General features: G+C 53.0%; 2 protein-coding genes across 2 annotated transcripts in view; both read left to right on the top strand.

Moving 5' to 3' along the window:
* Positions 1-261: 261 nt before the first annotated feature.
* Positions 262-11,135, top strand: TMEM128 (transmembrane protein 128). Its single transcript, XM_019453714.2, has 5 exons — positions 262-398; positions 1,921-2,062; positions 5,761-5,919; positions 8,986-9,094; positions 10,511-11,135. Exons 1-4 carry the CDS (start codon positions 302-304, stop codon positions 9,083-9,085), a joined length of 498 nt encoding a protein of 165 aa, XP_019309259.1. The 5' UTR covers positions 262-301; the 3' UTR covers positions 9,086-9,094; positions 10,511-11,135.
* Positions 11,136-23,700: 12,565 nt separating this feature from the next.
* The window catches only part of OTOP1 (otopetrin 1), a 36,706-nt gene continuing 35,107 nt past the window's right edge, over positions 23,701-25,299 (top strand). The window contains exon 1 of the mRNA XM_019453705.2: positions 23,701-24,106. Coding sequence (XP_019309250.2) covers positions 23,710-24,106 — 397 coding nt within the window. The 5' untranslated portion in view covers positions 23,701-23,709. The remainder of the gene's footprint in view (positions 24,107-25,299) is intronic.

Raw genomic sequence — 25,299 nt, 5'->3', positions numbered from 1 at the left:
GCACCCCTGCCCGGCACACTTTCGGCGGCCTCTGGAAGCTTGGTCCTCCCAGGCTTCCGTAGGTCGGCATCCGCTGCGGGTACCTTCCGCCGGGCCCAGGCTCAGTGTTTTCAAATTCAAATCCTGTTTGCGTACTTGAGCACTGAGGCCGAGAAGCCGAGCCCACCCTAGAGTCTCACCAACTAAAACCTCGGCCTGCATAGGCTCCACCCCTCACAGCAGCGAGCACCTCGGCCGGGGAGCCGTTGGCGGAAGTTCCGGTCGTTACGTCACTTCCGCCGCGCTTCTGGGCGTTGCCAAGATGGACGCTTCGCGGGCCCGGGAGCAGCTCCGGCGGCGGTACCTGTTCCCGCGGGACACCGAGGCCCCGCTGGACAGCGAGGGCTACGCCGGGCCGGGTGAGGCGCTCCCCCCGGGCGCGCCCCGAGCTGCGCTGAGGTGTCCGGAGTCGAGGCGCCCGGAAACGGCCGGCCCCGCGGACCTCCCGCAGCCCTGTCCTGGCAGGAGGGACCAGGTTTCGTTTGTTCAAGGCTTGCCAAGCCGTTTTGCAAGTCGGGTATTTAGCGTCCCTGAGAGATTCCTAGTGATCGCGTAGCCCCGCGCATCTTCATCCCAGCTGCGCTTCAGGATTCCCAGGAGAGCTGGTTTGACACCTGTTTGGCATTCTCCATTTAAATAAAAAATACCATCCGGTTGTATTTCTAAGAATCTACCAAAGCATCATACTCGTACCAGTACACGAGGACGTATGTGCACAGTGTTTAACCTCAGCATTCCTCGTAGTGGCGAGCGACTGAAAATGTCTAATTGCCTATCAGCAGAGAGCTGGTTAAATACATTTGGATGTACTCCTACATGACAAGGCAGGCAGACTTTTTTCGCCCTGTGGGGATGATTTTCACAGGGAGGCGCAGGACAAAGTCCGCTGTACCAGCGTTTGGGCACAGACCTGGTAACGTGTGATGTGTGTTCACCTGTAAATGCATAGAGTATGAAAGAATTCATAGAAGTTGGTGTTGGTAGTTGCTTTGGGGTTGAGAAAACTAGGGTTAAGTATAGGGGAAAGAGAGTTCATTTTAGATTTTTCTGCCCTGTATGTTGCAAATCGTGCACTTACTACCCTTTGAAAAATAAACGCAGAAAACATCATGCCCAGGCATTCTTATTTACAAATTCTGAGGCTGTCTCCCAGAATTTGTATTATGAACAAGCCTCCTGGGGATTCAGATGGTTTGTTCAAGGTCGGGGGTCTCAGATGTATACCAAAGGTTCTCACGAGAATTAAGAGAGGGGGGCATGTCACTCCTCTGGGGAATTTGTTAGAAATAACTCATCACACCCAACCCCAGCCACCTATTCTTTCAGATTGGGTCTCAACTGGAAGAAATTTGATTTGTCCATCACCTGTCTAGACAGTGCTGTATCAGGACTAGACCTCCGCTGTGCCCTGCCGTTGCCTCAGAAGGTTGTGTTTGTTTGAAATAATTAAAATATGTAGTTAAAAGTATTTGGGGGAAATTACAAGTCCATTTTGTGCTCTAATGTCTGCTGTCTCCATTTTTCTTAATTAACAAGACTAATTGCTTTCCTAGGCAATATATGAAACATGATACTAAAATTCCTATACTACCAGATGGTGTCTTTCTTTCCAAAAGACGGTAATATTGTAAATTTGATTTTAAATTCGTTTAGGGGGAACAAGTTGCCTATACTGAATATGTTTTATAGCAGGTTCCTATTAATTATTTCTGCAAATATAAACGTGTTTTGGTGGCTGTACAGAAGAAATCTGTTCTCTAATTGTAGAGAATCTGGTTTTGGGAAAGCTCTAGGAAATTATTTTATCCAGCTTAAAATAGGTGTTCTTTTTCCTCATAAATTTATGGTAATTTGATAAGTTGAAATTTCCCTTATTTGCAGAAGTCTCTACTGCTGTTGAGAGAAAGGAGAAACCTCTTCCAAGACTTAACATCCATTCTGGATTCTGGATTCTGGCATCCATTGTTGTGACCTACTATGTTGATTTCTTTAAAACCGTTAAAGAAAACTTCCACACCAATAGGTGAGAAAGCTTCATTGCTTCGTAATTAAGCGCCCTCGTCTCATCGCTCATAGTGTCTTGTGAGTTGCGTTCTTCAAATGCTTAGAAATCTCTTACTTCCTGCCAGGCACGGTGTTGGAGGTACTGGTGACACAAAGGTCACTAGTGACCAAGAGAGTGTGTGCTTGGGACATGTACAGCAGAACGGATGAAACTGGAAAGTACTTCAGTATGCCTTTCAGCACAAGTGTGTTGGAGGATGGGGAAGGTAGTGAATTTAAGAAGAACCTAATCCATGTGTAAAAAATGGAAGAAGAAAGATTCTGACAGTCTGTCTGAAGACAGTGCAGGAGCACCGGGAGGAGGGAGCGAGGACCCTGGCGGGTGAGAACCGGGCCTCAGAGTTTGTTTGCAGAGCGTAGTTACAGCTAACAAAGTAACTACGGGGAGTGATTGAATTAGGGTTGACGTCACTCAGAGGAGGAGTCGGGAGCTTTGAGGCCTGATGTCAAATCGTCCGTCATTCATGAGGATTAAGATCTCTTCGGTATGATCTCAGGAATTGATGGGGGGGGGGGGGCAAGGTTGTGAATCGTACCTGAGTCCTCACTGAATGTTGAAGAGTGTTCTAGAGGCCCCCACACAGCAGAGCCAAGAGGGAGAGACGTTGGTGAGCTTTGAGCTGGCACTGGGAGCGGTGGTTTGCACAGGATGCGAGCACGGGGACCAGCAGGGCTAGAGAGGTGTGGATAGGACCGTTTGATCCCGTGTCATCATGGGGGTGACGCACAGTTTCTCCTCAGAGGCCTTCGGATGCTGACTGCGGGAGGGAGAGCCGGGAGGTGCACAGAGCATGCATTCAGGAGAAAGGAGGCATATGGGACTTATTTCAGTTGTTCCATAAAAGCCTATTCGTCTCTTGCCTTAATGCCAGGAGCTAGAACTTTCCTTAAACACTCCTGTCTTCCTGCCCTTTACCCTGCTTGCCCCTTCCCTGACCGAGTTTGGGATGAAGAACCAGCCACGTGTCGAAGGCACCTTCTTTCTCTTGGGAGCCAGCTGTCTGTGGGAAGCCCAGATTCTGGTCTGTCTTTCTGTGCCGTCATTTCTGGGGGCAGCCCCAACCCGAGAGGGTCTCTAGGTTTTCATGTCAACTTGGAACCTGGTGGCACGTCTGGTCACCAAAGCCATCTTCCTGCAGCTCCGTCAGTAACAGAGCTGACAGTTGACGTCATCGGCCTAACTCCTATGTGTCTCTCAGTCGGTGTAGATCCTGGGCTGGGAAAAGAGGATGAGTAGTTGTTTTGCACACTGCCGGGAGCAGCGGCCTCTTTGTTATTCAGATACGACACGAGAGCCTGAGATGTGTTCGGCTGTGGTGACAGTGATCAAGGAAGCACACTTCCAGCCCCCTGGTAGCCCCTTTCAGGCCAAGACAGGTGAATGGGTCATGTGCGCGCTATAAGCATATGCCCAGGATGCCGTGGGACACCTAGAAGGAGCACCTAGTCAGCCCAGCCTCGGGAGGCAGGCCTTTTGGAGGTTTTAGGAGAGAGAGGAGGATTTCCCTCTTTGTCTCCTTATTTTAAGTATTCTCTCTAGTTGAAGGAAATGCTGAGCTAAGGGACGGTTGGTTACACCTCTAAGGTGTTGGGGGCACCTGCCGTAGTCACTGGGCTGCCCAGGAGCCCGCGCTGTCCCGTAGCAGAGCCGGGGCTGTGGGGCAGGAGAAGGACACAGAAGTCACCGGCCTGGCCTCAGAAAAGTATCACCTTAGAGACAAAAGACCTGAACGGATACTCAAAGGCTGAGGATTTTGAGTGGCACTATATTCTTGCCAAGGGCCTCGGTAAGCAGTGGGGAGTCTGAGCGGCCGTCGGACGAGGGCCGTACCCAAGAGGGGTTGCGGGCTGCCTTCTGCCGCCTTACAAATCTACCTGAAGTGATTCCTCATCTCTTGCCCTGCCGTTAGCCCCCAAGTTCGGAAGCTCGAGGCATTAGGGTTCTTCCAATCTACGCAAGGCTGCAAGACGATGTTCAGAGATAGGAGACACAGGTCTATGTTAACAAACAAAGCGAAGCGTGATGGGTGATGGGTTGGAAATCACAGTTTTTAAGAAAATCCTGGTCGTGTGTGTGAGCCGAGTTGCTGGTTAAAACTACAACGGAAATCACAAGCCCAGATACCCAGGCTCTTCCTCGTTACCCACCGAGTCAGAATTTGGGAAACCGGGGGCAAGATGGCTTCCCTTGGCAACCTTGCCGAGGGACTCCGATGCCAGGGTGGAGGGCCTCTGACTTGCAGTCGCGTTTTGGTTCAGGCGGGTTTTCCAGCTGCTTCTGTCCTCTGCCATGTCTGGACGCAGTAGCCGCACCAGCGTTCCAGGTGGAGTTAAAACCTGGAACAGACGGAAGGATCCTGACCGAGCAAGGAGGTCACCGTGACTCTGGCACAGTGTTCCTCAACCTTTGTTGCCACCTCCCGAGGAGCCTCCGTGAGACGTTTCATTCCTACCCCCCCCCCGTAACGTCCTGCGGGAGTTTCTCTGCGCATACAGAAAGAGGAGGAGGATTTCTTCCCTTTGGGGGCAGTATCGCCCCTGTTGAGAATGACACTGTAGCAGAAGAGAGGCCTCTGCAGACCCCGAAGGAGGAACGTGGAGGTATGTTTTCCATCGATCACACCAGCGGAATAATGCTGCTCGCTATGGGGCAGCACTTTTCAGAGTGCTGTGTGATTTTCGCAGCTGTTCTGTGAGGTCCTACTAACGTTTCTAGAACACCCTGAGGTTAAGTAACCTGCTCAGAGCCACAAAGCTAGTCGTGCTGGGGCTGAGCTTCAAACCCAGACAGGCAGATTTGGAAGGCCACGCTGCAACCACTGAGCTATCCCGCCTCTCATCACTGATCCCAGCACTGCAGTGTCATTCGGTGCCTTAAAGGAACCTGGAAGCTTGCCATGGCTGGAAGTGTGCTCAGTGCCTGTGTGACTGTGACTGTTCCAGACCCCATGACCCCTCTCTCGTCTGCATGGAACCCCCGTCTTCTCCCCGTGAAGAAGCGAAAGAGAATGGAGACCTTGGGAGACAGGAAGAGGGCTTCGTTCCCCAAATCTGGCCTCCTCCCACAACCAGCAGGGGCCAAGGAGGCCGCCTCACCCACACTGAGTCAGCGCTGGGGTAGAATTCCAAGGGAGGAAAAAGACACTGCCCCTTGGAGGGAGATTGGGAATATTCTAGAAATGGGTGTCTCGCTCAGAAATCTGTTCCGAGAGGCAGTTTGAGGTAACCGCCTTCCAGTCTGATTTTCAGTCCTCCCAGAAAGCCTCCTTACCTTAGAGGAGTTCATGGCACCCGTTTCTTACTCTCCCGCTCGAAACTTCAGAAAGAGACAGAAAGCTGCCGTGTCGTGAGAGGAGACGCGGCGCCACGAGCGGACTTGTGCTTCGGGTGGTGGTTTGTGGGGCGTGGGGAGTGCACGGCTGTTCGAGCCTCACTTTCTTCCTGCTGCACCTGCCGGACCCCTCCTGTGTCACCCCATCTCCCGCCCGACAGAGGCCATCTGAAAGCGGGGGTTGGGGAGCCGTGGGCCCCTCTGGGCCCCTCGCCCAGTTGATCTGCGTAGCAATCGATTTTTAGGCTGTCGGTGAAAACCTTTTTTCAGACGCGCGCTGAGGCGCTAAGTCTGCTGGCAACCCTTGTGTCGTTTGGTCTCTGCAGCTGGTTCGTGGCCGGCGGCGCCCTCCTGCTGATCAGCCTGTCGCTTGCGTGTTACTGCATCCTCTATCTGGAGTGGTGCCGCGGGATTGAAGATTACGACGTCAAGTATCCAGCCTTGATACCCGTGACAACTGCCGCTTTTATTGCGGCCGGCGTCTGGTGAGTTAACTTTGCAGCAACCAGGGGAATAAAGCGTGTTGTGATCAGGTGCCGATGTACGGGGCACGAAGCTTACAGAAAAGGAGAAACGGGAAAATGGCCTCCTGTCATTGCTAGTCTCAGAGGCCCTTTCTAGTAGGATCGTTCTTTACGTATTTAGCTATGGTTTTTTAATTTTTTTTAAGGTTTATTCATTTTGCAGAGACAGAACGTGAGTGGGGGAGGGGAAGCGGGAGAGGGAGACACAGAATCGGAAGCAGGCTCCAGGCGCCGAGCTCTCAGCACAGAGCCCGATGCGGGGCTCGAACCCACGAACCGTGAGCTCATGACCTGAGCCGAAGTCGGACACTTAACCGACGGAGCCGCCCAGGTGTCCCGCGCATTTAGCTGTTTAAAACACAAATGTTGACGTGCTATCTGTATATATTCTGTGTTTTGCTTTTGAAATCATTTGCATTGTGAAGCGAGGGGGACAAGTATAAGAGACTCTTAAATACAGAGAATAAACTGAGGGTTGCTGGAGGGGTTGTGGGTGGGGGGATGGGCTAAATGGATAAGTAAGGAGCATTAGGGAGGACACTGGTGGGAGTGAGCACTGGGTGTGATACGTAGGGGATGAATCACTGGAATCTGCTCCTGAAATCGTTATGGCGCAATACACTAACTTGGCTGTAAATTAAAAAATTAATTCATTAATTACATCGTGCTGATTGGGAAATGTAATACGGAAAGTGGAAACAGCTTAAGTTGTCCAGCTGAATGAGTTAACCACTGCACTGGCCAACCCTCACCCAGGTCAGGAAAGAGAACCGTACCAGCCCCGTGATCCCTTTCCGCCCGCCCCCCGCCCCAGCCAGGGCGCTTTCCTTCCTGCCCATAGACAGACACTGTCCCGACCCGTGTGGGGCTTGCTTTCTTTGGCATCTCTTAAGTACCGTTTTCGTTTTGTCTATTTTTTTGACTTCGTAGAAATGGATTCAGGTATTCCGTATTCTTGTACATTTGGCTGTTCACATGCAGTGCTATGTCTGGTACCTGTTTATCATTCTCACACTCGAAACTTCAGAACAAACAGAAAGCTGCTGTCTTCACTGTGAAAGAAAACGTGTCCCACGAGCGGGGTTGTAGTTTAGACGGTGCTGTACAGAGTGTGTGCGAAGCCTCGCTTTTCTTCCTGCCGAGTGTGTCGGTCTCATCCTGCCTCACCCTATCTCCCGTTAGACCCGAGCCGTGTATCACAGCCGCTCGTTGCTGGTTAGCATTTCGTCCCATCACTGAATGCGTTCATCGCTTCTACTGTTGATCGCATCTGGATCGTTTCCAGTTTGGTGCCGTTGTTCATGATGCTCTTAACATTCTTGTGTGTGAGTCTCATGCGCATGTGCACGCGTGTCTGCTGGAGGTATGTGTGCACACGCGTGTATACATGTCTCTAGAGGTGAAATTGCTGGCTTATAGGTTATACATATCTCCAATTGCAGTAAACAGCTGAAATTTTTTTTTTTCCCAAAGTGATTGTCCATTTTTTTTTTAACGGAGCCGTATCATTGGTAATTCGTCCATATTGGTACAAAAAAATGCGCCTCTTTATTTTTATTTTATTTTATTTTTAAGTAGGTTCCATGCCCAATACGGGGCTTGAACCTAGGACCCTAAGATTAAGAGTCACATGCTCTACCGACTGAGCCAGCCGGGCGCCCCTGGATAAGCCTCATTATTTTTAATTGTACACATTATCATCACATGGACATAACCTGGGTTTGTTGAACCTACCCTCCTTTGGTGGCTAGACTTACAGTTGTTCTTACTGCTTTGCTACCAGGAAAATGGCACAATCCGTATCCTTCTTCTTAATAGGTAGTCGATGAAAAAACACTGATTTTTTTTTTTTTTCAACGTTTTTTATTTATTTTTTTGGGACAGAGAGAGACAGAGCATGAACGGGGGAGGGTCAGAGAGAGAGGGAGACACAGAATCGGAAACAGGCTCCAGGCTCCGAGCCATCAGCCCAGAGCCCGACGCGGGGCTCGAACTCACGGACCGCGAGATCGTGACCTGGCTGAAGTCAGACGCTTAACCGACTGCGCCACCCAGGCGCCCCTGATTTTTTTTTTTTAATGTGTATGAAAGTACACTTGCTCACTGAAGAATAATCTGTTAATTACAGAAAAACACAAAGGAAATAAATCCCCATGATCCCGCAGCCAGAGAGAACAACTGTTCTTTATATGTTGTATATATTCCTCTAGCTTTTTTCCTTTCTGTATGTCAATTGAATTGGGATTTTGGAAAAACCATATATTTTGTGCCTATTCCGTTTAATTGAATGTTTTTTATGATTAATTTTCTGTCATTGAAATTGGAGGGCATTGACATGTATCACCTTGTGTTGTGGTTATTACTCACCCTTCGGTGATGTGGGTACACGGGTGTGCAGTTTTACATCCTAAGAGTGAGATCGCCCCGGAAAGGTTATTTTTTTTAGAACAGTAGGATTTAAAAAGTTCCGTTGTTTAAAGTTCCATTTAAAAAACTATTACATAGTGAAACCAGTAACTATTTAATTAACTTCTGCTCTTACAAATTCAGTCCATAAAGATCATTTGCACTGAGAAGCTGTCTTATTCTTACCTTGGCGACAGGAGCAGTGTTTTTCTCAAAGGGAGATTTAATAGCAACTTATACGTCATTACGTTTTTCATCCTGTTTCTAACAAAAAGTTATTTGAAACTGTGTCTTTACTCTGATGGTTTGACAGTGTGCGGGTCGTGGAAGCAGGCTGTAGCCATTGTCGTCGATGTGCCGCCACAGACACTGACTTTGAGAGACTTGGGATCCTGTTGGGCCAGCTCTCGGGGGAGGACCTTCAGTGGTTCGGTCCCAAGTGCTCTCTGAAGAGTTTGTGATATTTCCAGTGCTGGCCAAACCACATCTCTGGGAAACATGACATACACACACAGTTGCTGGCTAAGAGAACTTTCCCAAACGGAGTTCAAAGTGGGATCTTGGGGTACGTACGTAGATTACAGCTGGAGCGGCCAACCGCGTGTGTCTTATCCTTTTCAGCTTCAACGTTGCCCTGTGGCACGTGTGGTCCTTCCTCACCCCGCTGGTGTTGTTCACTCAGTTTATGGGCGTTGTGATGCTGATCTCACTCCTTGGGTGATGTCCAGAGGTAAGAGTCCTGGAACGGCCTTTCTAACACTGAACTCACTGGACCAGTGTCTTTGGTGACCGTTTCCAGGTGGCACAGCAGTGACGGACTACTCACCAACTGTGCCTTCCTTCAACTCTGAGATGAAAGGGACCGAGACCCCTTCCCTTCTGCATAATTTAGTTCTCCATGACTATTTCCTGGGTAAGGCACCCCGCCCTTCAGAGATGTCGTATTTACACCTTACGGTGTAGATAAGCTCCCACAGTAGGTCACTTTCCACCCAGGTCAGCTTCCATCACCTGATACACACCAGACAACTGGCTAGGTTGCTGTTAGGGAGCAGGAACGTAGGAAGAACGGGCACTTTTACCCACTTGAGCTGTTCTGGCTGCCTCCTAAAAATCTGACGGACGACCCATCAGCCTTTTCCTTCCGTGTTACTTACAGAATCTCTTGCTCCCCACGGACAACTGCCTCCCTGGGCCTGCTGCCTTACACGGCGGGGTCTGTCTGTCGAGTACCAGACGACTCCTTTATCAAATAAATATGCATGAGAGCACTCCCTCTGCGTGCTTAGGGACACGGTGAAAAAGCCAAGATAGGCCCTCTCTTTATGCAACTGACTTCAGAGCTGGGAGGAAAACTTCTTCATGTGTCAGTTTACGGGCATGAAAACAGGCCCAGAGAAGTGGATGTTAACATACTAAGTAAAGGATTGGGGTGCATTTCAGCTAACAGCCTGTGCTCCCTTTGGAGTTCTAAGGGGAGTCACTGTACCCAAATAAGGGAGACATGGACAGAATCCCGTCGCTGCCAGGCTGCAGGTGGTCACTAGCAGGTGTGTGGCCCCACAGAGGTGGAGAGTCCCCTGTGCACACTGTGCTGTCCGGGGCCATCTGGCGTCTCTCCCTTTGTCCGGGTCAGCACGTGTCGCCGCAGGACGGAGCCTCATCTGACCCCGTGTCCTGCTTTTCCCCTCCGCCCTGATACCGTTACGTTTTCCGCCGTTCAGTTTTCAGTTTTTACGCACGTTCAGGAGCTTTCGACCCTTGACGTGAGTTTGTTTTTGGTAATGGAGAGCCAGAGAGTGTTACAGGCATGTGGACTGAACTGTGCTTTTTTTTTTTTAAATTTTTTTTTTTTAACATTTATTTATTTTTGAGACAGAGAGAGGGAGAGAGAGCATGAACAGGGGAGGGTCAGAGACAGAGGGAGACACAGAATCCGAAACAGGCTCCAGGCCCTGAGCTGTCACCACAGAGCCCGACGCGGGGCTCGAACTCACGGACCGCGAGATCACGACCTGAGCCGAAGTCGGCCGCTTAACCGACTGAGCCACCCAGGCGCCCCTGAACTGTGCTTTTTAAACAGGAAATCCAGCTGCTTAAAAGACAGACTGTCTCACTCAGAATATAAATGCTGGCTTTCTTTCAGGTGTAAGAGCGTGTCACTTCGACGCGAACGATTCAGCACCCAGCCAGCTGGCAGCATCGCAGGTGTAACAAGTGCTACAACGTGTCCTCGTATCTAGGAAGTGAGTGGTTTCCTCGGAAAAACTATAACGTTGCAGTCTGGTTCAAATCAGAATAAATTCGATTTCGTTTGTCTGTCCTCACACTCAAGTGATTACTGAATTTTTCACACTCAGAAATGTTCTGTTCAAAATAGAAATAATTAGTTTGTGGTGTCAGTCTGATGAATCGTCGGAGAAAGTGTTGGTGTGAACATTTAAGCAGAGTTTCATTATAGGCACATGGTGTCCTCCCCAAATTGCAGAGTTGTTCGCCCTTTGATCGTATGCGATCACTGGGTGTGTATATGTGGGAATGATCATGTCATGTGCCTTTAACCCAGCTTCTGCAATTGCGATCTCATTTTTATAGTAGTTTTGTTAGGTGACAGGACCACTTGAAAGCATTTTATGTGTTCCTGCCACTTTAGATTTTATCATTGTGTAACTTACTGGGTTTCTAGCATTTGTTCAACATGGGCACTTTTACTCATTTTTAAGTACACGTACTTTTTCCTTAACATTTAAATAAAATATTTTTATAACCTTCCTGTGGGTTTTGTTACTGCAGACTTTGGGACCTTTGGTTTCAGCTGATAGCACTTTGCGTTAAGGGTGTAAGTCTACTCTGCTCTTCGGAGACCTCAGGAAGACAGACGCTTTCAAATGCAACCACATTCACCTTAAACCTCACCGGCACGGGCTTTGTGGTGTTGATTATCATCTCCCTGACAAAGGGGGCTTCGGTAGAAGATGTGGGCTAATGTTTACAAAACACCCGCCACAGTGCCTGGTACACGTAGGTGCTCACTCCATTCATGGTAATGGAGAGAGAAAGAAAGACCACGTAGATCCGGGATCAGGGATGGGACGAGGCAGGCGTGACCAGCGGGCAGAATCAAGCCCAGCCTGTGTACCCACACGTGAGGGCTTCCTCACAAGTAAGGAGCAAGGTCAGGCCCCCCGCCATCCCATCTTAAATTTTTTTTTTAATTTATTTTTTTATTATTATTTTTTTTTAATACTTATTTAGTTTTTGAGACAGAGAGAGACAGAGCATGAACGGGGGAGGGTCAGAGAGAGAGGGAGACACAGAATCTGAAGCAGGCTCCAGGCTCTGAGCTGTCGGCACAGAGCCCGACGCGGGGCTTGAACCCACAAACCGTGAGATCATGACCTGAGCCGAAGTCAGACGCTTAACCCACTGAGCCACCCAGGTGCCCCCCATCTTAAATTTTTTTAATGTTTATTTATTTTGGAGAGCGAGCGAGCAGGGGATGAACAGGGAGAGAGGGAGACACAATCCGAAGCAGGCTCCAGGCTCCGAGCTGTCAGCACAGAGCCTGACGCAGGGCTCAAACTCACATGAGACAAGACAAGACGAGACCTGAGATCATGACCTGAGCTGGAGTCTGGTGCTTAACCAACTGAGCCACCCAGACACCCCATCCCCCCCCACCCCATCTTTTATTGCAGAGCGTAGTTCCATTTGGATAGAAAGCTAAGGCTGTGCATTCCTGGACACTGGTTTGTCAGAACCCAGAGAGCCAAACGCTGACGCTGTGGCCAAGAAGACGGTAAGATTACACTGTTACTTGCAAAGAGACCTTTCAATAAGTTTTTTGAAACAGGATCATGTGTGGTCCCTGTTTCTGTCAAATGACTGCCACGTGTGTTATTTAGGGGTCTGTCCCTGTTACTGTAACTGCTAAATAAGTACAAACGGTATCAGGCCGTCCCGTGGGAGGAGCACCACCCTTCAGAGTCAAGACTAAGTGAGCACTTGTAAGTCCCCACCCCGACGGCCAACGATAGGGTAGAGGCAGGTGCGTGCTCTTAAAGCTGTACCTGACTTTGGCCATCCCAAGCCTCAAGCCCAAGTCTCCTACCTGCTTGCACCCCGGATGCCCAGGCCCGCTGCTCAGAGGTGGTGGTGTGGTTGGGGAGCAGAGCTGTTCCACAGGAAGAGTTCTCCGGGCGATTCCTGTGTGCGGCCCGGGTCGAGAACTCCCCTGTTGCAGTCAATCTGGGGAGAGATCTCTCTGCAGAAGCTGGAGCCTTCGAATTGGCAGGGAACAGAGAGATCAAGGGATCTAACTTCGCTCACTAGGATAAAAACCAGACTGGGACTCCCCCCAACCCCCCAGTCTATGTCTGGGACCCAGCTCGGGTGACAGTGGTCTTTTTAAGAGACTAAAAGGATTTAAGACCCTGGCTGTGTCGGGGCTCTTTGGTCGTATGCACCCTTAAAAGCTCTCTTCAGCAGCAGCCAGGCACTGGAAGGGACTAGGGAAAGTTGCAAAGTCTCTGCAGGTGGGCTAGTGTGGGGGGACAGGCTGGGGCCAGGTGACAGAAGTTATTAGGTGCCCTCTGCAGTCCCAGTCCAGATAAATGCCTCCACTTAAAAACATTTTTCTCTTGAAAGACCGATTCAAGCACAGTATTCCTCGAGGTGGGAAAGAGTCCGGTGGATTCTAGGCCCATGGGATTCATAAAAACTAAAGGAGTCAGCAGCAGGAGTATTTTGCATGCACTGAGGACTGAGTCCAAAGGGGCAGGCGTTGCAGGGCTCTGGGCCGAGGGAAGGTGGGGCAGTTGGTGGGGGCCGCAAACCCTCCTCTCCCGAGTGTCAGGTTCAGCCCCCAAGCCGAGGACCATGATTTCCCCATTTGGGCGGAAGTGGGACGTACGGCTGCTCTATTTCTAAGGCAGCCTGAGCGCCTGGGTTTTACTGTTAACCACAGCTTTTGCAAACCTTTCAGAACCTCGCTTTGGGCGTATTCGTCGTGCCCGGAGATGCATCCTTCCCACGTGCACACAGACACATTGCCACGTTTCCCATCTTCGAACACACCCCCCCCAAGTCGGGGTCCCTCGTGCCTCTCCACTTACTGACCGTTTTCTTTGCCCCCCACCCCGCCCCAATGGCAAAACTCCACCAAAGAGCTCTCTCTGCCCACGCTCTCCAGTCGTGCTCCTTTCTGAAAAAGTTGTATTAGGTCATACTTTTGCAAAAGACTGTTAGAACGTTGCCTTATGTTTACAGTAAAGAGGAGTCAAAGAGGACCTCAGGAGCTGGGTGCCCCCCAGCCTACACACCTCCAGTGGCAGGAGTGACCCCCAACTCAGCCACTGCTCCCCCGCTGTCCCCCGGCACTCACCTGAACGCCATCAGGGCCATCCGGACTCTTCTCATAATCCCTTCATCCCTGTCACCGCGGCCAGCACAAAAGGCCTGGCACTCCCGGGCCACGTCTCACCTCCTGGCCTCACCCCCACATGCGTGTGTTCCCCTCATCCGCGTAACAGATCACAAGACACGTTTAGGCTTAAAACCACCGCCACCGTGGTCTTGTTCGTGTGTCTGAAATTTGGACAGGAATTTGCAGGAACAACCTGTTTCCTCCCCACATGGGGTGACCCAGCCGGCAGGCTGGTGGTCCCCTTCCAAGGCGGTTCCCTCTGGGCTGGCGAGGTGGTGCTGGCTGCTGATTTCTCTCCGCACAGGGTCTCCCCCGGGGGGCGGGGAGGGAGGGGTGGGCACTTTGGGTTTCCTCCCCGCAGAGTCGCTCAGGTCCGAAGCTTTTGTGTCGGTGTCGGTAGCTGCTGTAACGAGCTGCCACAGACAGCAGCTAAAACAACAGACATGGATTATCTCGCAGTTCCGTAGTTTGAGGTCTGCGGTGGGGCTCACGGGTGCGGGCAGGGCTGTGGTCCTTTCTGGAGGCTCCAGGGGGGGAGTCCATTTCCCGTGCTGTCAGGCGGGCAGCAGAATTCAATTCCTTACGGTCCGAGGACGGAGCTCCCCATGCCGAGCTGGCTGTCAGCGAGGGCCGTTCCCAGCTTCTAGAGGCACCTGCATTTCTTGCCTCGTGGCGCTCTTCCTCCTCTCAAAGCCGCGCCTGTCCTGCCTCCTCGTCATTGTCATATTGCCCAGATCCGCTCTTCTGCCTTCCGCTTCCGCTTTTGGGGGGCTCGTGTGATCACGCCAGGCTCACCTGGGCAACCCCAGGTGCTCTCCCTATTTTAAAGTCCTTAATCCGCCGTCAGTGTTCCTCTTGCCGTGCAACGCAGCGTTGTTGGTAGCTTCCCGGGAGCAGGGTGTGGACCCCTTTGGGGGCATCGCTCTGCCCACCGCTGTGTCCCAGAGACAGGAAGCCCCCACTTAGAGCATGGGCTCAGAAACTGTCCACGTAGTTACAGACCCCAGATTCAAGGGGACATACCTTCCCCTCATCCTAAAGGAGGAGGGTCAAGGAACGTGTGAGCCGGGTGTTAAAACCGCCACAGTCTCTGGCCACAAATTCTCTGTGTTCCTCCCACACATGAAAGTCCCAATCCCGGAAGCCCCATCCTGTTCCAGCATCAGACACAGGCTTGAGCTCCAGGATCTCATCATCTGAATCAAGAGCGGTGCGGGGCCTCGAGCTGACCACCCTCACAGGCGAGTTACCTGTCGATCGCACACCGAACATACAGTGGTGAGGCAGGCGCAAGTACGCGCAGTAACATTCAAAAAGTGGGGAACGAGGCACACAGTCGCTGGTCCACAGAAATCCAGCTGGGCGCGGGTCCCCCTCTCTTGCTTAGGGACCAGTGCTGCCTCCTAGGACTCTGACAAGGTGTCAGGCTCTACCCTCTGGGCTCTATTCGCCCTCCGTGTCATTCTTTTCTGGAAGAAAACAGTTTAGAATCCAGCTTTCTCAGCCTGCTTCCTGCCCAGAAAAGGTCTGAGCTCCTGAGGGTTCTTCATTTTGCACTGTCTTCCCCTTCTGTCTGAGCTGGAGGTGTTTCCACAAGAACAGTTTGCAAAGAATGAGAGGTCATCTCTGCGGCTGCATTTAAAGAAATCTTTACCTCCTCGAGCTACAGGGTAGACCCAGGGAAGGATCAGGCTCAGGACTTAATTGTGGGCAAAGTATCTGAGCCGGGTGACTTCTCAGTCTGCGAAATTTCATCCACCAGAGTCAGGGCCTGACAGGGAACGACCAGGTCTTGAGAAATGGACACCTACCTATGGCATGAACTGGATGTCATCTGATCCACCAAGAGCAAGGCTGGGCATGCCCCACAGTGATGCATTGCTGAGTAGAAATGGTATATAAGCTTGAACGTGAACTGGAAGCCATTAGTCGGTTGCATGTACAGGTGGCTCAGGGGCCTTTGAGATCGATTTTTGCTACATACTGTCTCCTTTTAAAAAAAATTTTTTTTTTTTTTAATGTGGGGCGCCTGGGTGGCTCAGTCAGTTGAGCGAGCGACTTCGGCTCAGGTCATGATCTCGCAGTTTGTGACTTCGAGCCCTGTGTCGGGCTCTGTGGTGACAGCTCAGAGCCTGGAGCCTGCTTGGGATCCTGTGTCGCCCTCTCTCTCTGCCCACGCCCGCTTGTGCTCTGTTTCTGTCTTTCAAAAATGAATAAACATAAAAATTTTTTTTTTAATTTTTTAAAATTATTTTTGAGAGAGTGCACAAGCAGAGGCTGGGGGGCAGAGGTGGGGGGGGGGCAGAGGATCCAAAGTGGGCTCTGTGCTGACAACAGCAGTGAGTCCAATTCGGGGCTCGAACTCACGAAATGTGAGGTCATGACCTGAGCCGAAGTCAGATGCTCAACCGACTGAGCCACCCAGGCGCCCCTGCACTGTCTCTGTTAATCTACACCTGCGGTCCCTTGGGGAGTTTCTCATGAGTGGCGGAGAAAAAGCTCCAGCTTAGTTTCCAGGTGGTTCTGCATGATACGACGGCACCAGCCATCACGATATGCTGTCCCCCCGCGTAGACGGCTGCAGCCTTACAGCCCCACCCAAAGGTGACCCTGAAGGAAAGGCTGTGAAGGAAGATCTTCCCAGTGGGCTGAATGTTGAGGGGTACATTTGCTTGGCCACTTTGGCCGGATTGAGAGATGGCCAGGGTACAAATCGACATGAACTCGTGGATGGTTGCTAACAGACTCCCAGCGTGGCTGGATGGTCAGTGACTTGCAAAGAGAAGAATTGGAAACTTATTGACAAGGAGGTTTGGGGAATAATATGTGGAGGAGCCCGTCAGCACGGATTCAGAGTGTGAAAAATGAGTCATGTGAGTGTTCACCAGGGGCAACGCCTGCAGGGGAGGGGGTAAGAGAGCATGTTCTGTTGGTGTCTGTCAGCCTCTGCCTAGCCACCCAGCGTTTCCTCCACGGGCCCACGTACAAGGTGCAAGATGGAGGGCTGTGCACACGCTCAGCAACGTAGAAGTCCTTCCCCAAGGCTGACCCGGTTGACATATGCTGCGTGCAGAACCTTCTGGAATGACTTGAGAAGGGGCTCTGAATTTTTGCCACTTCTCCCTTCCCTTGAACCTGGATGGGCTCATGACCGCCTTCACCGACAGAATATGCCAGAAATGACGCCTTAGTGTGGCTTCTAAGGCTAAGTCGTAGAGACCACTCAGCTTCTGCTGGGTCTCCTGGGATGCTTGCTGTCCAGATGTTCCCTCCTGGGAGGCCCCTTCTCGAGGCTCAGATGGAAGGCTGTGGGAGGTTCAAGCTGCAGAAAGAGGGCATGTGTGGGAACCCAGCTGAGCCCAGGCTTTGGGTCACTGGGGCACCAGAATGTGAATGAAGAAATCTGCAGAGATTCCAAGCCCTGGCCATTGAGTCACGCCCCAGCCGTTCTCATCTTTCCTGCTGAGGCCCTGGACATTGTAGACCTGAGACGAAAAGCAATGCCCGCCGTGTCCTCTGTAGATCCTGACCCACAGACCCATGAGCACAACAAAAATGGTTGCCACACGCCAGCAAGTTGGATAAGCGATTAAGTTTGCTGGAAGCACTGTGAACGGCAGAGACCCCCGCCCCCCGTGCTGCTGATGTGGAACCTTTCCCTGGGGACACCGGCCTGGTGGACGTTCGATTCTATCAGACCCCTTCCATCATGAAGGGAGTGGGGGGACTTGTCCTCCCTGGATGAGACACATACTCTGAAGAGGAGTTTGCCTTTTCCTTCCCATGATGCTTCTGCTGGCATTTATATGGTCAAGGAGTTCCACACCACACTGCTGCTGCTTCTCCTTTTTTTTTTTTTTAACATTTATTTATTTAAAAAAATTTTTTTAATGTACTTATTTTGAGAGAGAGAGAGACAGAGCACGAGCGGGGGAGGGGCAGAGAGAGAGGGAGGCACAGAATCCGAAGCAGGCTCGGAGCAGTGCTGACAGCTCGGAGCCCGACGCAGGGCTCGAACTCACGAACCGCGAGATCAGGACCGGAACCGAAGTCAGACGCTCAACCGGCTGAGCCACCCAGGCGCCCCTCACACCACACTGCGTCTGATGACTTCACCAATGCTCAGGGCTTAACATCCATTCAGCGTCCATTCTAGTGTTTCCCAAAGGATCTGCATAGAAAAAAAAAAGAGTGGAAAAAGTAGTTAAATCCAAGTAAAGACTGTAGTTTAGCTACTGCATTCGTATCGATGTTAATTTCTTAGTTTTGACAAAGATACTGTGGTGTATGAGGGGTAGGAGGAGGTGAGGCGAGTTGGGTGAACCGTAAAAACGTCTCTACCATCTTCACAACTCTTCTGCAAATCTAACATTATTTCAAAAGGAAAAGTAAAAAAAAAAAAAAAAATGACGCAGGAGTGACCTTTCCCGAGTGAACTGTCACCATGCTATGACACTGTATGTCCTTTTGGGGAAGGCTTAGAGGAAAATTCCCAGGATATATATTTTTTTAATTTTTTAATGTTTATTTTTGAGAGAGCAAGTGGGGGAGGGTCAGAGAGAGGGAGACACAGAATCCGAAGCAGGCTCCAGGCTCCGAGCTGTCAGCACGGAGCCCGACGCGGGGCTCGAACTCACGGACCGCGAGATCAGGACGGGAACCAAAGTCAGACGCTCAACTGACTGAGCCACCCAGGCGCCCCTATTCCCAGGATATTTATGGCAATGTTGCAAGGCTTTTGTTAAGGAGACCCGTCCCCTCTTCCTTCGAGGACCCTGGGTCTGTGAACTGGCTCAGGTTTGGGAATTGAGTGAGAGTCTTGTAATGATTCAGGATAGATCTCTGTTTACCTTATCTAGAGGTTTTCTTATATAAATCAAATAATAATGCTTTAATAGGCTGCCTGTCACGGGCTGAATTGTGCCCCCTTTCCCAAAGATATGCTGAAGTCCCTCCCATGGTCCCTGTGCCTGTGACCTTATTTGCAGATGTAATTACAATGCAAGTTAAGATGAGGTCATGCTGGAGGAGCGTGGGCCCTTAATCCAATGTGACTAGTGTCCTTATACAAAGAGGAGACGGACAGACACAGAGGAAAGATGACCACGTGACAATGACAGGGACAGGGATTCTATTATGCAGCTGGAAGCTAAGGGGCACCAAAGATTAGGACCAGCCAGTAGAAGCTGGAAGAGGCGAGGAGGGACCCTCTCCTAGATCCCTCAAAGGGAGCGAGTGCCTGTCTACACCTTGATTTCCAACCTCCAGGCTCCAGACCCGCCAGACAAGAAATTTGTGTTGTTTTAAGCCCCCCAGTTGGTTAAGCTTCCAGCTCTTGATTTTGGCTCAGGTCATGATCTCACAGTCCGTGAGTTCAAGCCCCGCATCAGGCTCTGTGCTGATAGCGTGTAGGCTGCTTGGGATTCTCTCTCTCTCTCTCTCTCTCTCTCTCTCTTTCCCTCTCTCTGCTCCTCCCCTGCCCCCCCCTCTATAAATAAATACATAAACATTAAAAAATAAAAAAAGAAATCGAGAGTTCTGTATGGCTTAGATCTTTGAAACACTTATACATCAGCGGGAGGCAGAAAGATGGGTAAATCTGTCAATCTTCAGCATCGTTTTGAGTAGAGAGTAAAGGAGACCGACTTCAGTCTCTCTCTTTTGTGTCCAGAAACTTACATTTCATTGCTCATTAAAAAGAATCGAGGTGGCCCAGAGAAGGGAGTCCCACTTGACTTTCAGATGGGGATTGCGTGTTATGTGTCTTTGAGTTCTCAGTGAGGAAGGGCAGCGCGACTGCTCTAACAGGTAAACTGTGTAGCGGCTTAGCACGGTAGAAGTTTTCTTCTCACTCACGGGGGCCCAGCTTCAGCGGGGAAACTCTGCTTTGCCACTCACGGGGTGGGGAGGAGGGCTCAGGCTGACGCACTCTGCCGTCTTCAGCACGGAGTTCGCGGGGGCGCTCGGGGTATCGATGCCATCACTTCTGCCTCCACTCCCCCGACCAGAACCTGGTCGCCTGGCTCCACCTATGTGCAAGGGGAGAGTCCCTGGCTGGACAGCCACTTCCCGGTGACGATTCTACGCCGTGGAAGGGGAGCCCATGTTTGATGCTCAGCTGGCTGCCTCTATAGCATAGCCTCAGCTCAGTGCCCAGCATGTAGTAGGTGCTCAGTAAATAACAAAGTGTCTCAGGTACTTTGTATTTGGTGGGACATTCCCACGTACTTCATATGTATCAGGCTACTTTGTCCCCATAGAAACCTGCGAGAATGGTTAGTATTAAGAGCTCCGTTTTAGGGAAACCTGGGTGGCTCGGTTTGCATCTGACTTCAGCTCAGGTCATGATCTCGCGGTTCGTGAGTTCGAGCCCCACGTCGGGCTCTGTGCTGACAGCTCAGAACCTGGAGCCTGCTTCGGAGTCTGCGTCTCCCTCTCTCTCTGCCCCTGCCCTGCACATGCTCTATGTCTCTCTTAAAAATAAATAAACATTACAAGAAATACTAAAAGAAGAGCTCCGTTTTACAGATGAGGAAATTGAGGCGCAGTGAGGCTCAGTAACTTGTCCAGGGTCACAGCAGTAAGTGATGGAGCCAGGAATCGGACCCCGAAGCCTGGCTTTAGAACTCACCCACCGCCCCCCCTCCCCCGCCACGTGATATTGCCTGTCCCTACAAATCCATGCTGACTTGAGCTTGATTCATGAAAGAGACAATGAATTAATGTGTGCTGTAAAACTGTAAAATGAAATAAAAGCAGAGGTGATTTTTACGGAAGTCGGGGGCATTCGTGGAGTTCCTGCCATCTGCCAGGCTGTCTCTCTCCCTCCCTCCCTCTCTCTTTCTCTCCCTCCCAGTTTCCCATGGCATTTGACACAAACTGTGGCTTCATTTTGTTGTCCCCAGGCCTGGCCTTATACCTGACACTTGGGAGGGGCTCACTACACATTTTCCAACGTATGATAAAAACACAGCTTGGGTGCTAGGGAGCAGAGCCAATCAGACATAGTTCTCTTGCCTTCAGGGCGCTCAGCATTGGAAAGACAGTTGACAATAGTCTACGGTGTGGGGCACGGACGGATGGGGAGCTGGACACGCCCACAGGGGAGCACAGAAGGAATAAGCTGGGTGTCTTCCTTTCCCGGGGCTGCCCTAACAAAGGCCACCAACGACACAGATATATCGGCTCAAAATTCTCGAGACTAGGAGTTCAAGATCAAGATGTCTGTTCCAGGCCTCTCTCCGTGTTTCTGGCGGTCTCAGGGCTTCCATGGTTCGTAGATGGCACTCTCTGTGTCTTCACATCACCTTTCCCTCTATATGTGTCTGTCTTCAGTCTCCCCTTTTTTTTTTTTTTAATTTTTTTTCAACATTTTTTATTTATTTTTGGGACAGAGAGAGACAGAGCATGAACGGGGGAGGGGCAGAGAGAGAGGGAGACACAGAATCGGAAACAGGCTCCAGGCTCCGAGCCATCAGCCCAGAGCCTGACGCGGGGCTCAAACTCACGGAACGCGAGATCGTGACCTGGCTGAAGTCGGACGCTTAACCGACTGCGCCACCCAGGCGCCCCAGTCTCCCCTTTTTTGTAAGGACAACGGCCGTATTGGATCAGAGCCCACCCTGATGACCTCAACTTGATCGATCATTTCCAAATAAGGTCGCATTAACAGGGATGGGGAGTTAGGGCTTCACTGGAGGGGTGGACGCATTCAACACGTGTTCACTGAGCACCTCGGGTGTGCTGGTCACCACTGTCCTATGCGCTGGAGCTAGAGCCATGGACAAGATAGGCAATGTCCTTCTAGAGCGTTCGTTACGGCGGGAGAGACGGGCCACAGACGTACACACGTTCCAGGTGTGAGCTAAGGAGGAAAAGAAAGCAAGGGAAGGGGACGGAGCAGACGCGGGGAGACACGGCATCGTGCCCCGTGCCCTGCGGGTCCGGTGAGACCCACACCTGGCTTGCTTGTTCATGCAACTTCCCCCCACTGGTGCCTTCGTTAACCCCTCGGTTTATTTACCGAGCATCACCTGGCCTGGGTCTGGGGAAACCCAGCTGAAAGTCACAGCCTTCCTCCCAAAAGAGGAGCAAACAGTGCCTCCTCTAGGAACGTCTCACCCTTCCTGGCAGACTCAAGGCTCCCCCAACCCTCCCCTCGGGGCAGCCCCGCTCCCCGGGGGCTGCTTGCTCAGTCCCCCCTGCGGGCCATGATTAGAAGACAGGGCCGAGTCTCACATCGGATGCTCTCCAGCCTCCCAGTGCATTCCCCACACATACTTGTCTGTTCAGCATGTCCCTGCCAGGGTGCCGGCGCCTTGACGGCAGTCTTTCATGGCTGAAGTTTCCAGTACCCAGAAGAGCCTGGCAGATGATTCAGCGTTGGAGAAGTAAGTGTTGGCCACACCAATGAATGAGTGAAAAAAAAAAATGAATGAAGGCAAGACAAGGCTCCCAGGTTGACTCCCTGCTGGTCCAGCCCCCGCCCCCCGCCCCCCGCCCCTTCAGGACCCTCTGGCAGTCAGAACCGCTATGTAATTCAGTGGATCCACTGCAAGAGGAAAATGTGGGTCTGCTTGTTCAACAATTAATTTCAGGAGAGCAACAGAGAGCGTGAAACCCAGGGGAAGAGGGGGTCTCCTGGGTGAGGAGCCCTCTATTACAGCACAGGAGGCTCGCGCAGGAGGCCTTTCCTCCTCCAGGCTGCAGGCCCCCCCAGCAGCTCCCTCACCAACTCCCTGCTCCCACTCTGCTCTCAGCCACCTCTGCCTCTAGGATGCTCTTTTGCAAAAACCTCTGGCGGGGGTGGGGGTGGGGGACTCTCCTCTTCGGTGGCATCTGAACGGGACACCCTGGCAGACGCGGTCAGCTTCAGAGGGGCTGGGGTGCTGAGGGACGGGCTGGGGGCACCTGTAGCTCCGGGAAGGCCCAAGGCAGCTGCCCCCAACACCTCTGCTTCCAGAAGCAGCTTTCCATTCCCTTAGAGGGGGTGCACAGGTGATCTCTCTCCTTGGGAGGCAGCTCCTGGGCATCTGGGCATCTGGCAGACACACAAGGACACCAGATGCACAAACACAGACACAAACAAAACGCACCCCTCCCCCATTCATAGACCTAGGGAGGAGCGCTGAGACACCGTCGCCTCCTTGTCCCAACCAGACACACCCCTAAGACAGACGGCCAGACACAGAGAGAGATTCACACAGAGAAAACATGCGGTAGAAATACACAGGGTGAAGGACAGACTCACAAGGACATTTTGAGGCTCACCTAGACCTCTGCGGTCGGCGTCGCAGCTCCTCTGGGACAGTCCCCACAGTGGGACACCCCTGCCGGACCCCAGCAACGCCCCCTGCGCCTACTCGGTCCGGCTGACTCAGGGTGACCCTTTGCCCCCCGCCGCAATCCCAGGAGCCAGGAGGCACCTGTCGTCATCCAGGGTTTCCGTGACGCCCGGGCAGGGCTGGGTGGGCGGGCGTCCACGAAGCGGACAGGGGTGCGGACAGCGGAGGGGGGGCGGGCCGGGCGCGGGGAGGGGACGTCGGGGGAGGGCTGGCCCGGGTCCCAGGCGTCAGGGGCGGGGAGCGGCCCGCGTGGGTCAAATAGTGGGCGGGAGGGCTGCCCCCGGGCTTTGGGGAGTCCCGGGAGGTGGGCAGTGCGCTTTCAGGAGCGCGAAGAGGCAGCCGGGGTCAGCCCGGGGTCAGCGGGTGGGGGGCGGCGGCGGCGAGCGGACCGGGCTGTGCACCTTGACCGAGGGAGGGCAGAGGGGAAGAAGCGAGGAGAGCAGGTGTCGCAGGGCGATCGGGAGAGGGGGACTGGTCGGCAGAGAGCGTCAGGGCAAGGGCGGGGGTGGGGACAGCCGGTGGGGCCCCGGGCCCGCAGCCGCTCCCGGAACCAGACTCCGGGCGGGTCACTCCGTGATGCCCGGGGGCCAGGGGGCGCCTGCCTCTCCCCAGGCGGCCGGGAGCGCCCCGGACAGGGTGCCGTCGGGGCCCGCGGCCGGCCCCTCGCCCCAGCTCGCGGCCCCGCGGGAGTCCCCGGCCCCTCGGCGGGGCGCGCTCCGCGCCAGCGTCCCGCAGAAGCTGGCCGAGGCGCTGAGCAGCCAGTACGGGCTGATCGTGTTCGCGGCGGGGCTGCTGCTCCTGCTGGCCTGGGCCGTGCACGCCTCGGGCGTGGGCAAGAGCGACCTGCTGTGCGTCCTCACGGCGCTCATGCTGCTGCAGCTGCTCTGGATGCTGTGGTACGTGGGCCGCAGCGCCGCGCACCGCCGCCTCCTCCGCCCCAAGGACACGCACGCCGGCGCGCGCTGGCTCCGCGGTGAGTCTCCCGGCCGCCGGCAGGTGCGGCGCGCAGCCCGCCGGCTCGCCCGCCAGCCGCTCGGCGGCGCCCTTTCCCCCGACTTCCCTCTGCTCCGTCTTCCCCCGCCGCGTTTCGGGCTCCCCCCCCCCCCCCCCCCCCCCCCCCCCGCCTTCCTGCCTTCTCTCTTTTTCTTTGTTACGCCCGGGCTGTTGTAGCAGCCTCCTCTCTCTCTGCCGTCAGGCTCTCGGCACACATCCCGTCCTGAGAGCCGCAGCTACACGAGCCCGCTCACGTCTCTCCTCGGCTGAAATTCCTGCAGCCACGAGGGAGGCCGCACTCCCCGTCCTGGCATTCACGGCCTGCTGAGATCAGCCCCCCGCAGTGCGCTCTGGTTTTATCCCCTCCTTTGCCCTCGGTTCGGGGCTCCCGAGAGGCTCTTAGTTCCCATTACGGTGTTTCAGGTCTCCATGCCTTTGCATATTCTGTTCCCGCCTCCCTCAGTGCCTTCCGCCTGCCTTGCCTTGCAGAACAGGGCTCAGGCCTCACTCCGTCCCCTCTAGTGGTGCTTTTCTGATTTCCCCTGCTCTTTGTGGTCTGACCACACTCCCCCACCCCTCACCATGCCCTGGGGAGACCTGTTCTTGATATCTCTGTCCACCCCACCCCCACCCCTGTCCCCACCACCCTGGGGGAGCTCTGTGAGGCTCACGTCTTAGTCCTAGAGCCACCTCCGGGTCTGGCGTGGAGGAGACGCTAAGAGTGTGCAGCTGGGGCAAATGGAATCGTGGCTAAGCGGCCAAGCATTGGGGCCGCGGAGGGTAATACACTTGCCAGGTAGTCAGGCCGCGGTGACTGAAACATCATCAAGATAGGAAGGTTCCCCTCCTCCAGGAGCTTCGACCCTTGAGAGGGAGCTCGATGGGGTGCAGTCAAAGGGAGGAGGCAGTGGGGAGTCCGCCTTGGAGACAGTCCCTGCGAAACCTTCCCCGGAGAGGCCGGGTACGTGTCACTGCGCGGGGACCACACACATCACACATCTCTACGTGACCGCTCGTCCGGTCTGACTTTAAATCTGCCCGAGAGAGCGTGGCTTTTCCTTGTCCTTGCGTGACCTTGGGCACGTTCCATAATCTGCCCACCCTGCCCGTTTCCGCAGGCGGGGAGCAGGAATCACACACTTGGGGGGACCAGTGACTGCTGGCTGGGTTCAG

Source organism: Panthera pardus, unplaced genomic scaffold (assembly GCF_024362965.1).
Source record: "Panthera pardus isolate Hobbes unplaced genomic scaffold, ASM2436296v1 HiC_scaffold_13, whole genome shotgun sequence".
Taxonomy (NCBI): domain Eukaryota; kingdom Metazoa; phylum Chordata; class Mammalia; order Carnivora; family Felidae; genus Panthera; species Panthera pardus.
This window is presented reverse-complemented; position numbering and strand designations above follow the sequence as displayed.

What these genes read in the sequence shown, in the direction of transcription:
- TMEM128 (XM_019453714.2), top strand. Translation starts at nt 302, where the DNA reads ATGGACGCTTCGCGGGCCCGGGAGCAGCTCCGGCGGCGGTACCTGTTC. An exon ending in CGAGGGCTACGCCGGGCCGG is followed by an intron (nt 399 to 1,920) that starts GTGAGGCGCTCC and finishes CCTTATTTGCAG; the next exon opens with AAGTCTCTACTGCTGTTGAG. An exon ending in TTTATTGCGGCCGGCGTCTG is followed by an intron (nt 5,920 to 8,985) that starts GTGAGTTAACTT and finishes TATCCTTTTCAG; the next exon opens with CTTCAACGTTGCCCTGTGGC.